The 14,552-nt window shown below is 36.0% G+C and overlaps 1 protein-coding gene across 2 annotated transcripts in view; it reads left to right on the forward strand.

The window, feature by feature from the left end:
- Positions 1-14,552, forward strand: part of LOC124783422 (proteoglycan 4-like) — a 71,601-nt gene that overhangs the window by 25,681 nt on the left and 31,368 nt on the right. Inside the window, exons 7-8 of one of the 2 annotated variants that reach the window (XM_047254019.1) lie at positions 8,515-9,369; positions 11,640-11,829. In XM_047254019.1, coding sequence (XP_047109975.1) covers positions 8,515-9,369; positions 11,640-11,829 — 1,045 coding nt within the window. The remainder of the gene's footprint in view (positions 1-8,514; positions 9,370-11,639; positions 11,830-14,552) is intronic. The other variant, XM_047254020.1, reaches the window with a different exon arrangement.

Below are 14,552 nucleotides of genomic sequence, written 5' to 3' on the forward strand. Positions count from 1 at the left end.
CCATACTGTTTAAAAAATCTGAATAATATCTCAAACAATACAAACAAAGCCGTTGGGAGTAAGTGAGAAACTACAATCAGACTCCCATACAGGAGAATATTATTAAACTGTGGTGCTACTGAGGTTGGAATGTTCATAAATTAAAAACAAGAATAAACTGACATTAAAATCTGCCCTCCAGAGTTCACTATAGCCTAAGAAATATTAGCTCACTGAACACAAGTGACCAGCACTCAGGCAAGTGACAAACTACCCTGTATTCGTGAAGCACAATTGTGTTGCTGCATCCATATTGAGTGAAAGGTGACTTCGTACTTATAGTAGAAAGGCCATGAATTTGAATCTTTCCTCCATATTCTCTGCCACTAAGACTTTCCTGCTGAGAATTGCAAAACATAGTGTATTAAAAATGACTAGTAAGATCATTTGTGATAATGAAACCTATTAAGCATTTATTGATATAAATTCAAATGAAGAGCTTCATTTTTGTCTCCACTCTTACCTCTCCTTGCATTATTGTTTGAAAAAGTGTGGTTAGGAAGGAAGGAATATTATATTAAACATCCCATTAATGACAAGATCACTGGATGTTGAACATGAACTTGTGTGGAACCTTCATAATAAGAGTCCAGCGACTGAATCAATGTGCCAACTTGCTCAGTAGTATGATTAGGGTAAGTCCAGATGCACAACTGCCATTTCATTGTGGTTACTTTGATACAGTTACAGTCTGTTGCCGTACATGATGCTCAACGTACATATTACCAAAAAAGGTAGGTTGCTACTCACTGTAAAAATGTGTCAAGTTGTGGGCAGGCACATTGAAAAGTCTGTTACAGATTTAGCTTTTGACCAAAGCCTTCTGGAGATGGCTGTCATGTGTGAATGAATGCAGGCACACGTGTGTGTGTGTGTGTGTGTGTGTGTGTGTGTGTGTGTGTGTGTGTGTGTGTGTGTGCAACCTGGAATCTCCATTGTTCATTATGTATCTTCATATTTTCATGCTTAATGAAGCCATTCCCATAACCAATACCTTTCATCTTCTGATATTTTTGCTACAAGATGTCCAGCTGTCTTCAGACTGACATTAAGCAAGCTGATGTATTGCACTGATGCGCGTACAACCACAAGCACTAACAGCTCATGAAATGTCACTCATGAGGCAGAGATATATCCAAATTGCATGTCATTTGTAATGAACACTGTAGTAACTTTGGCACACAATAATTATGCATTATCAACATGGGTGCTGTACTATTGTTGTTAAGAGCCAACTACTGCAACTGCTGGATTTCATTCTCTATCCAAATTGAAGCCACTAACATGATTAAGTCAGTCCTTTGCCACATTATTTCAATAGCTTTCTTGATGCTCAATTTCCAGAGGACGAAGCAGATGCCAAAATTTGGACATAATTTTAAAACCACACAGTTGTCAGACTGGCTGCTTGATGTGGCATCTGACCTTTGAAGTTACACTTGTGGAGATCTAGCCTGGCTGGTGTATGAAATATACACACTTGTGCAGGGAAAAAATAAGTTTTATTGCATGGCACAGAAAATAAGAAACTTATTAAGAATCAGCAGTTTTGGAGAAGTTCAGCAAACATGTAGAATATTCTCTCAAGATACAAGAATATCTTTTAATGTAGTGTGTAACTAAGTAACTCAGGAATATATCTCTGAAAAACAATAAATAAGTGCAATAACAAGTACATTCTCAAGAGAAATAAAACAGCAACTCAGACAGCTGGCTCGAAAAATGCTTTGACAGCCATGATGTAAATAAACATGTGTGAGGCATGATGTAAATAAACGTGTGAGGCAACATGGCACTGCACAAGGACTGTAATCTTGGTCACGAGTGGTCCATCGCAGTGCAGTGTTCATTCACCACAGATTTGTCAGGTGGTGGCATCATCAGTGTTCATTGTACTGTTATTGAACAGTTCGTACCATTCACCCAATATAAGATAAACCTCATTCACTTTGGATCTTGTACAAATTTGCCTTGCAAAGGATCGGACATCCTTTACAGAGCCAATGAGTGGTATGTATGGTGGCAGGTGAAGGATTACTCCAACTCTTGTGAAGATTTGACCTATTTTGGAAGAGAGATTCCGTACATACTGTAGAAAACCTGAGTTTAGACTTTTCCTCCTAAATTTCTTGAAACAGAACGTTCAGTTTTAGGTTTAATTGTGAATATTTGTGAATATTGTATGGTGGTAGTTATTATCTTCAAAAATTTTGAATATCAGTACTGACCTGCTGTAGTTACAGGGTGTTTCAAAAATGACCGGTATATTTGAAACGGTAATAAAAACTAAACGAGCAGCGATAGAAATACACCGTTTGTTGCAATATGCTTGGGACAACAGTACATTTTCAGGCGGACAAACTTTCAAAATTACAGTAGTTACAATTTTCAACAACAGATGGCGCTGCAAGTGATGTGAAAGATATAGAAGACAACGCAGTCTGTGGGTGCGCCATTCTGTATGTCGTCTTTCTGCTGTAAGCGTGTGCTGTTCACAACGTGCAAGTGTGCTGTAGACAACATGGTTTATTCCTTAGAACGGAGGATTTTTCTGGTGTTGGAATTCCACCGCCTAGAACACAGTGTTGTTGCAACAAGACGAAGTTTTCAACGGAGGTTTAATGTAACCAAAGGACCGAAAAGCGATACAATAAAGGATCTGTTTGAAAAATTTCAATGGACTGGGAACGTGACGGATGAACGTGCTGGAAAGGTAGGGCAACCGTGTACGGCAACCACAGAGGGCAACGCGCAGCTAGTGCAGCAGGTGATCCAACAGCGGCCTCGGGTTTCCGTTCGCTGTGTTGCAGCTGCGGTCCAAATGACGCCACCGTCCACGTATCGTCTCATGCGCCAGAGTTTACACCTCTATCCATACAAAATTCAAACGCGGCAACCCCTCAGCGCCGCTACCATTGCTGCATGAGAGACATTCGCTAACAATATAGTGCACAGGATTGATGACGGCGATATGCATGTGGGCAGCATTTGGTTTACTGACGAAGCTTATTTTTACCTGGACGGCTTCGTCAATAAACAGAACTGGCGCATATGGGTAACCGAAAAGCCCCATCCTGCAGTTCCATCGTCCCTGCATCCTCAAAAAGTACTGCTCTGGGCCGCCATTTCTTCCAAAGGAATCATTGGCCCATTTCTCAGATCCGAAACGATTACTGCATCACGCTATCTGGACATTCTTCGTGGATTTGTGGCGGTACAAACTGCCTTAGACGACACTGCGAACACCTCGTGGTTTATGCAAGATGGTACCCGGCCACATCGCACGGCCGACGTCTTTAATTTCCTGAATGAATATTTCGATGATCGTGTGATTGCTTTGGGCTATCCGAAACATACAGGTGGCGGCGTGGATTGGCCTCCCTATTCGCCAGACATGAACCCCTGTGACTTCTTTCTGTGGGGACACTTGAAAGACCAGGTGTACCGCCAGAATCCAGAAACAATTGAACAGCTGAAGCAGTACATCTCATCTGCATGTGAAGCCATTCCGCCAGACACGTTGTCAAAGGTTTCGGGTAATTTCATTCAGAGACTACGCCATATTATTGCTACGCATGGTGGATATGTGGAAAATATCGTACTATAGAGTTTCCCAGACCGCAGCGCCATCTGTTGTTGAAAATTGTAACTACTGTAATTTCGAAAATTTGTCTGCCTGAAAATGTACTGTTGTCCCAAGCATATTGCAACAAACGGTGTATTTCTATCGCTGCTCGTTTAGTTTTTATTGCCGTTTCAAATATACCGGTCATTTTTGAAATACCCTGTATACATATTTAGTATTTATGTATGGAACTTAAATTATGGTGCTTCCTATTTGCAGTTAAATGATGTTGTATTTGTGAAATAAGTTTGCCTCACATAAACTATTGTGTACAATCTGAGAGACAGCAGTCAATTGAATTACAAAAGATCACACTGACTCTGCAGATAGGTGCAGTAGGTACTTTTAGCATTCACTGTCTCAGGAGGACATGGTAGTGATGTAACACTCAAGGCATTGTTTCGCACTAGTGAATTATTTAAAATTGTGTACATTATTGCACAATTTCAACTTTTTTTGTGACAACAGATGACTATCACAATAGCAAGACCAAAGACCTACCTTTTAGTCACAGATTGTCGAAACATGCTACAATGGATTGTATTGTATGTTGCTACCACATTTCTGAAAAGTGTGATAATGTATCAGTTAAGTTCTGCTCTAACAGCTGATTGAGCATTTTAGATGAATAGTTGTTATACACTACTGACACAGAAGTGAACCAAAATAGAAACTGATGGGCCACACAGCATTATTCACAAAGTTGCATTACAAAGCTGAAATTAAAACTCCATTTTATAGGTGGGAAAGATGCACAAAATTATGACAAATTGATAATTCCCACATGGTAACTCTACTGGAATAAAAGACACTTGTGCCAGTAGTTACATAAGTGGTGAGTTACCTTTAAGGTGCTACAATGTGAAGAGAATATTTGTCTTAAATTTTATAGTAAATACTAGCAGAGTACCTGATGTTGCCCAGGTATGTATTTATTCTACCTCTATTAGAACATCTCCTCCTCACCTCTTCTCTCTCCTTGTTATCACTTCAACCTCAATCAGAGGTTGCTGGTTCTTACCCCCACAGTATTTCTCTGCCAGATAGTAAGTTACATGTGTACCAAATTCGGTTGAAATAGGTCCAGTGGTTTAGGAGGAGATGTGGAACATACATACATTTTTTATAACGTGTGGATTACTGTACGTAGGAATTCAAGCATAGCTCATTAACTTTGTAGTAAATGCAGCAGAGTTTGCTGTGTTTAGTGTGAATCTGTGCTTCAAAAGTAAGTATTGTTTTCACCCCCCCCCCCCCCCCCCCCCCTCTCTCTCTCTCTCTCTCTCTCTCTCTCTCTCTCTCTCTCTCTCTCTCTCTCTTTCTTTTAAGCATGGGCATTTGTCAGTCTGCATGGATAAGCCTGTATATTTATATAAAAAGCCATGGTTCTAAATTATTTGCCCAAAATAAAAAAATCTAATAATATGGAATTGTAACCTTTTCTTTACCACAAGAGATCTAACAAAGAGGAGGCAATGTATTATGTTACTGGAGCATTGTCATGGCGCAGTAGTGCCAACACTTTTTATCTTGGATTGTTTCCTGATTCTGTGTCAATCAACTTAGTGACAGTTGGCCGCAGACATGCTGTTGTATTGTGGCAAGCATTCCTGTGAAAATCTCATTCTTGTTAAACAAAGTTGTTACAAAATTTGCTGCTGCTCTTTCAATCTTCTCTTTATACTACACTGTAAAGGTCCCAAATTGATGAGCAATATTAAAGAATCAGCCAAACAAGGATTTTTGTAAGCTAATCTGTCTTGTGAGTGAATTGCATTTCCTTAAAGTTCTTCTGAAGAATCTCATGTGACCCTTACATCATTTTGTGCTCAGTGCTTTGCATGTGCTTCTGTTGAGGATCATCTGCCAATTCGTACACCATGCAGTGACTCTCTGCAGGCCTACATACATTTCATTTCTGTGTTCTGGTATAATACTTTCCTTGATGACAGCCTTTAAGTGAACAGCATAATGGAACTTCAAATTGAAATTTCATAAGCTTGTATTTTCTCAACTAGGTGACAGTGTAGAAATTGCTTCCTAAAAGTCAAATAACATGACATAAACTGTGTGCTTGTATGTACTGCCGTCATGATTTGTAAACTAATAGAACAAGTAGAGGTTACTGTTAAGGCTCCATGTTCAGTCAAACAGTGTTTATGATGTCCAAAAAGATCATATTTTCTTGTGCTTAAAAAGTGTTCCACTATTTTACAAAAATGATCTACCTTGAAAATTGAAATGGCCTGCACTTTTTTTTTCTAAACACTTGCAACAATTTGATGTTCAGGTGACCAACAATAAACTTAGATTAATTTGGTATTTGTGCAGTGAGTAATACGAGAAACTATAATGCAATCTTTTGTAGTGAAACAATTGTGGAAGATAAAATTCAGTATTTTAGCCTCATGTCATCCTCTGTGCCTTTGTCAATATAACTGAATATGTGCATGACTGACATTTTTACTGACTTTATGTAACATCAGAACTTATTAAGATATTTCATTGTGTCAGCAATGGAATGTTGTCTTAAATTTTGTGGAATCCTTAATGTTGTTTTTTCCTTTATTCATCTTTTGTTTGTCAACAATGCATCAGATTAATTTAAATTTGTGATGAAGCCCTTTGCTTCTGTAACATCATTGCAACATGGCTAATGAATCACAGTGGGTCTTTTCCACCCTTCACAACTGTTCTCAGCATTGAATTACATCCAATGTTACTTATTATTTTCATCCCCAGAGGTGAATTTTCAGTGAAAATCGTTCAGTCTTCTGTAATCTGTTTCTGGTCACACTTCCTAATCAGAAATATAATGTAACTGCATAGATAAAAAAAATCTACTCAACAAGTGGCAGTTGGAGAACACACATATAAAGAAATGTTTGATGTATGCAAGCTTGTTCAAGGGGAGGGAAGAGGGGTGAAGGAAAAGGACTGGAGAGGTTTAGAAGAAGGTTATTGTTAAAAAGAAGTTACCCAGAACCCTTTGTCAGTGAAGTCTTACCAGAAGGGATGAGAAGGAAAGAAATATTTTCCTATTGTTCTTAAAATTCTTTTTGATACCCTTTGGTCAATGACTCTATAGAAACCTTATGGGCACTGTCTGTCTTCCATGTTAACCGAATCAATAAGTTCAGATCTGTATGTTCCTAGGGTGTAGCTATGAGTTGGTTCTCTCACTGCACAAGGTAATTGTTGCGTAAGAGGTTAAGACCAATACCACATTAATCCCTGTCCCTGAAACCTGTTCTAATCATATGAGTCACCCAGTTTTTAGCTGTAATTGAAATATTTCGAATTATCATAACATAATCAGGAAATTTACATGTGACATTCACAGTTTCTACTGAAGATTTTTGGCACTACATCTATTAAGCCAAGCAAGCTGCCATAGCATGCTTGACCCCCATCTTGGATGATTTTTCACCCAAATTAATCATATTCAGAATCTGTAATAACCTTACTAGATATAAGATACCTTAATCGTAATAAAATTCTGCCCCCATTGGCATCTTGCCTATCTTTTTCATAGCAGTTTGCGTATTAAGAACTATACTTTATTCCATTCTTCTGAATAATACAGTTCACAATGTACAGACCATATTGCAGGACATTTTTCTTCTGTGCTTTTAATTTACTTTAGGGAGACTGTTGAAAATCTGTAAAGGCATTTCCAATGCTTTCAAAATATTCTTACCTTTGACCAATTTTTCTCCTTTATGTAGTTAAGGTAAAAATGCGTGAATTTCTGTTGTTTGTGTAACCAGTTGTTCACAAAGGCTAGAATGAATGTTAACTGGCAATTCTGTATTCTCTCTCGCCCATTTCCAAGAAAAATTGATCATTTCTTGCTGTGTATGCTCTTGGTTCCCACAAAAACACAATACAGCAAAACTATCTCTTTTACATAAAATGCTTCATGAATAGAAGTGAGCTGTAAGAAACCAGACATGTTCTGATTTAATACAAAGGGCTTGTTCTTAATCACAAAGATTTAAGCTCAGTCAGTCCAGTAATTGAACCACCTACCCATGAGTTCTGTATGATACGCATAAAAGAATCAGAAGTTAAATTGCCTCACCGATGTCCTCTGGAGAGTAGAGTTTGAGCCGTGCATGTCATTTTATACTTACTAAATACTGAAGATTTTTTTCTAACTAAAGTTAGTGTTCTAAATCGTGACTATTACTTACTACATATAAGAATTATGCTTCAGCACATAAAATTTGTTATAAAGATTTAATTAAACAACCGCATTTCAGCTTTTTAGTGTAGACATGTAGAGGTGAAAAAGTGTGTGAAATAAACAAAAAGCAAATAAATGTGTGTGTTTGTGTTACTGTATTTGTTGATGTTAAATCATAATTTTGTAAAATGTAGCTATTTCTTTTTAAAAAAGTATATTTTTGTTTTACAATTTTTTAAAATTCTATCACCATTCTGGTAGAATTTGTTATTACTTTCTAGTAAGAGGTGAAATGTAGAAAAATCTTACTTTGTTGCCGGCCAGAGTGGCCGAGCAGTTCTAGGTGCTACAGTCTGGGACCGTGCGACCACTACGGTCGCAGGTTCGAATCCTGCCTCGGACATGGATGTGTGTGATGTCCTTAGGTTTAAGTAGTTCTTAGTTCTAGGGGACTGAGGACCACAGCAGTTAAGTCCCATAGTGCTCAGAGCCATTTTGAATCTTTCTTTGTTGTGAAAAGTTCACTAAAATTCTAACAGAATGGTGATGGTTTCCTGTGTAGTACTTCATTTTATTGCTTTTTTACTCATCCATTTATTATAGCATTGATTTTGACTAACTTTTTAATTTCTTCTTTGTTTTGCATGATTTACTCTGATAGAAACATCGAAGTTCTTATGTGGCACCGCTTACTGCACATTCTACTGCACGTACTGATGTACATCCTGCACGTGTAACAGCTGATAAAAACTTTGCATCCAATTTCTCTAATAAACAGAACTCTAATCTTGCTGAAACTGTGTACAGTAGCCCCGATGTGAGTAGCTATTTCACTGATCCATGGGAAGAGCACAATGAAACATGTCATCCAGAACACTCCAGTGATGCAAAACATGTGGAAAGTCAGGAACACTATAATAACAGTTGTATAAAATCATTGCCTGCTTTTGCACCTTCAGTTGTGGAAGATAAAACCATTAGCATAGTATATGAAACTGAGAAAGGTGTTTCTTCCCCAGAAAGTGAAATTACAGCTTGTAGTTCAGTCCATTTAGACTGTGATAAAGATTCTGAAGTTAAAAGTACTGATGCCATCAATAAAGCATTGCATGATGACAACATTTATTGGCAGCAGAATTTAGAATCTTCTGAAGATAGGTCAACATTATTACCTGTGGTAGTAGATTGTATTATTGAGGATGAAGTTCAGCATAACTGTTTTCATCAGTCTGGAACTGGTTCTGAAGATGTCTCACGGACTGAAAGCACTTCTGAAGACAAGCATTTGGACGAGACTCAAAACAGTGAATTAAGTGTACCGGTCATAGAGAACAATGACAGCAAGCAAGTGTCCCAATTTCCTAATACTACACAAGCCTTAAACTTCCCTAATCCTCTTAACACTGGCCAGATAAATGAGGTCCACAGTGATCATAATGTGGATAGTAGTATAGAGAGTGAATGTGACTATATCAATACTGGACCTGCAGCAGACAGAGTACAGCAAATAACTGAAGTAAGTAAGCATGCATTTTCAATTATTTCAGCTTTTGTGGCTTTACAAATCCATCCAAGCAAATAACTGATTATTTTTTCATTCTTAGCTCCATTATTATTAAAAGGTATGCCTTAGGCAGTTCTAGATTCCAACTGTCTCAAGACAGAGTGAGGCAACATAATGGGAGGAGCAAAATTGTCCAACTTATCACAATAATCTGTGGAAGTAAGATGACAATATTTTCAAGATGTTAATGGATTCATGAGCTTTTTGACCCTGAAAAATTTCTGTTGTAGAGCTAAGGAAGATAGTTTCACTGTTAATGGAGAAATAATTTGGAACTTACATGTACAGTTTCCCAAAAGTGTTCAGACACCCATCGTTATTCATTCCAAAGATGCAAACCATTTAATAAGAGCACACAGGCTTTCTCTCAGTTTGTGTCTGTATTTAAACACAGAGGAAGGCTATCTGTCAAGTGCTAATATTTTAAATGTGGTGTTTCCATTCTTACTGAAGCATTCTGTAGTATTGCTACACTTTCTTAGTATGTTTACATTTTACCTAACTGACAGTCAAGTTCATCCTAGTCAGGAATGCTCCCTAAGCTATTAAGGAGGATATTTAAAAATTGAGTGGCTGGCCATCTATTATGTTGATCAGCCAGTCATGTGTATCTGGGGAAAAATGAGTCTGTTATCCAGCTAATCTTAATTTCATCACACAGTATTTCATCCTAAGTAACTCAGTGATCATGCCCATAGGTTTGTGCAGTGCTGAGTGACCATGTCATTACCTGCCTAATGGCTTTATGTGGATGTTTTATCTGGGAGCCTTTACTACTCAATAAAATTTGGTCAGTCAGTGTTGGCAGGATGGAGTCTGCAGATTGGTGTTATGTTACATCATTTCACACCAACATTGTCACACATTTTCAAAAATGCTGCTAATGTATTTTCATAGTACATCACAGTAAATTTATTTTTGTATTGACAGATTTCTTTGTTCATTTCAGAAACTGCATACATTAATGTTCATAAAATATGCTGATAATCATGCTGTTGAAAGTCCTAAAACCAATATCATCATCATAATCCACATCTGTAAAGCCTTCCTCAATAACCCACAGTGCATAGCCTAATGTGTGTGTAGAGCATATGTAGTGATATTGTCTGGAGGCTCTTGGCAACATTGTATTTTAATAAAGACTGCCAGTCCTCCTCCTACCTAAAGAAGTTCCAATGGAGGTTGATGGCTAATGAATTAATTTGCTTCCAAACTTATCACTTAGTAATTATAGCTGTTATGTGTTCCAATATGATAGAAGTTACCTCAGATTGTGTATCGTATGCTGTGTTACTTGAATGGGAGTTGACTCAGACAATGAATTTCATACATGTAAATAGTTCATGAAACAAGTAACTGCTTAAATCACATTTTGATATCGGTGCCAAATATGAGCAGCCTCTGTGTTTGCTAGATGGTAATCAAGGTTCAGTTGGTGGCAACAAGTACTAAATATTCTTCCAGCATTGTAGACCTTTTCCGCAACAACTAATAATAAAAAATTGCAAAAGTAAATTATTAATAGTTGTGAGAGCAGTATCACAATTTAAACATTACATTGTTATTTGTCATGTTGTATAAATTTTCTATACAGCCATTTTATCAAATTTTTCACACAATTTCTGATTACTTGTTTTTTGGTTCCTTACACTGCTGATTAAATAAATTTTCATCTGTAGTTTTATTTTGTTCAATACCTATTATAAATAAATTCATTCTATTATCAGGACTGTATTACAATGTACATTTTATTGTGGATACAAATGGTCAAAATCATTAATAATCTGTGATGTTGGCCATTAATAATACTGGTGAATGGAAAAACTGCACCTAAGTTGGATCACAATTCTTAGATAATCTGAAAGAACATTTAAACTTGTACCTAGACACATTGCTTGGTGTGTCATAATAATAGATGAGTTGTAACTGATTTGTGACGGAGATGTCAATTATTGACCAAACATTTTATATGATGAGCAAGCAGAAAAGAAAATTTTGATTTTGTTACATAAGGGGTCATTTTTCACTTCATTTACTGTCTCTCTAATCATAAGTTGGTGTACATTCAGTGATAACTTACTTCTCTCTCCATGGATTAACCATTAAATAAAAGAATATAATTAAAAATGAGATTAATCCAAGTCTTTGGACTCTTTTGTTCATTTTTTAAAGTATTTAATGTACAGTAGTAAAATTTTTACTTTGTGTTTAACTTATCACAGGCTGGCCTTGCTGGAGCATTTGCACAGCTGACACTGGGAGCACCTCGAACAGCAGCTCAAATCGCATATGATGAACATGTGCGCCGGCAGGCATGGGAAGAAGGCAGATTTGATTACATGGGTGCTGATGCCTTTGACAATATATGGCAGAGGATAAGTGAAACATTGGCTACAAAGCCTGAAAGTAAAGGTCAGGAGTTGACTTCCACCACACAGCAGTAATAAGTTTTCTGTGTGTGTTGTGCATGTATACACTTTTAACATGCAAAGGATGCAAAACTGAATAGTCTAAACCTCACAAGAAGTGTAGAAAATTAACATAATCCCAAGAATGCTTTTTGTAGTTTCTGTTTATCAATACTTAAAGAATGTCATAATAGAAAAAATATAGTGTTTGTATACTACAGACATGCTATATTTTGATACAGCAATGATGCATTATATTTGTATAATTCTTTCTGGTGTGTCTTTGGTCATATCAAAAATTCATTTGTTTTATGTTCTTCCCAGTTCAATTTCTGTTAAGACAGTTGATAGATGTGGTTGAGGTTCAGACTATAGAATGAAGACTAAAAGCCTAATGTTATGCAGTTGAATTGTGTGAAATACTAAAGACTGACAGCTAATTACTATTGTTCTGTATTCTCTTGAAAGTGCTGTCTCTTTTCTAATATATTTATGCTTTATTTTGAGAGAATTAACTCTTTATACTCATTTTCTATGCACTGAATAGTTCTGCAAGAACTCTGTTTATCAAGAAGGCTATGTAATATTTAAATTTAATTTTGTATGTTTGTGAATGGATGCGTGAAGGCATGTTGCAGGATCCAGGAAGTGATCTTTGAACTACAGGGCAGCAGACTTCTATCTGGGCAGCTTCTCAATGTAGACAACACTCAATACCTAGAAAAAGACCTAAATTGAGAAATTTAGTTCTTTCAGCACCATTGTCCACTACTGTATTTCTCTGAGAATTTGTATATGTTCCAAATTTGTATTTCAGAATCATGTGGAAGCTAGATTTATTTTGAAAAGTACTCAGAGAAACATGGTAGCAACATTCATTGTAAAAAAAATGCATCGCTGGAGGATGAGTATCCTGTATAAAGCATTGCCACCTGAAATGGTTTAACAATATCGATCTGCTGTCATTTGTTGAACAACAGCTTTAAGACAAGTTAATTTGTGAGCATTTTGATAGAGACTTCAATCTTACATAGCATTTCTTCAAATACAGTGCTCTGAGTACTGTGCTGGAACTTTCTTTTAATATTGAGAAAGTTATATTACAGTGGCTATTAATATATTTTTTGGACAAAAAGAAAAGGAAAAAAAAGGCTGTTGTATGCACAGGTAATTCAGTTGTTTTTTCCAAAGGCAAAATCGTAGTTACCATCACAGCACAAATGAAAATTTTAGTTTGCTTTCTGCTTTCCAATTGTTTAAAACAAAAGCAGTGTGTAATGAACTGCTGCAAACTCAAATTTTGTTATGTGATCAGTAGTGCTGCATTCCGTTTGAATGAAGACAGATAGGTAAGCAGTTCATCTAGGTGCAGCAACTTACAGCTTTTGTAACTATGAATGAATGATATTAACTGAAAGATCTGTTATCTTTTACCTTCCTTTCTTCTGTCTTTACCACATCCAGGTCAATCTAAGACCTGACTTGTTACATTATAACTCAGTTTGTGATACTTTTTATTTATGCTTTTGCCTGATAAGCAATATATGGCAGTGTTCTTAAATACTTCTGTGTGAAAATAGAAGTAGTATTTGTATTTCATAAATACTGTTACAAGGAAGATGATAAAAAATTAAAGTTTTTAATATTTTATGCAATACTGCCATTGTGTTTTGACTGCCTCGTGTGAAACTTTCTTCTTTCTTCTGCAGTCAGATGTGTGTGTTGTAACATTCTTTAAAAATGTAAAATTTGGAGCATTTTCTGTAAGAATTGCTTTGTTATTTTAATAAAAATTTACAAAGAACTTGCATGTTGTTTTTTTTGTTTCTTTGAACTATACTTTTAAAGTGTAGTTTGTATGGCTATTAGAACATAATGTATATTGCACAATAACATTGATTTTTTTATTTGAAATTAATATTGCCATAATAAATTATTTTCGGAAAATTGAGGTGTATTGCTGAAGCTTTAATATCACAACTGATAATGCTTTAACAAAATGCAGAGTGTTATGTGTCTAACACTGAAAATTGGTATTAAAATAAAATCATCATTCCAGAAATAGCAGGATATTTTAACAGCATTTAGTAACATACATCGTTGTGAAAATAGAGGCATGGCACTCTTTATAAAATATGGAACAAGCAAGTTGTTATACAGCTGGTCTTTTCATTAATTTTACAAGTTTATGAAAGATTATCGATAAGCAATACACATCAAATACTCAGACATATGCAAATAAATATGTATACTGTTATAAAACAATTAAAGAACTTGTTTTGACTGATATAGTTTACATAATGAGGTGAGAAAATTTTCAAAATGTAAACCATACAATAATCTGATAAATAAATAAAATAATAATAATAATAATAATAATAATAATAATAATAATAATAATAATAATAATAATAATAATAATAATGGTGGTGGAATAATAATAACAATAATAATGGTGGTGGTGGTGGTGGTGGTGACGACGGTGGTGGTAATTTGGTTCCCCAGCAAATCTATGAATGTGTGTGGTCTTGGTTAGATTCAGGGGTTGTGAGAAATCAAAGAATAAGACCTGTGAAACTAAAAAAAGTACATTACAGTAAAATAAAACCAAAACTGTAAGTGAAATAAAACAGTCTTTTCAAAGTACAAATCTTCAAAATAAAAATCTACTTTTGGTAAAATTCAATTGTGTTTCCTTCAGCCTGTGCACTGCAAAATGCTTAGATC

This window comes from Schistocerca piceifrons, chromosome 1 (assembly GCF_021461385.2).
Source record: "Schistocerca piceifrons isolate TAMUIC-IGC-003096 chromosome 1, iqSchPice1.1, whole genome shotgun sequence".
In the NCBI taxonomy this organism is placed as follows: domain Eukaryota; kingdom Metazoa; phylum Arthropoda; class Insecta; order Orthoptera; family Acrididae; genus Schistocerca; species Schistocerca piceifrons.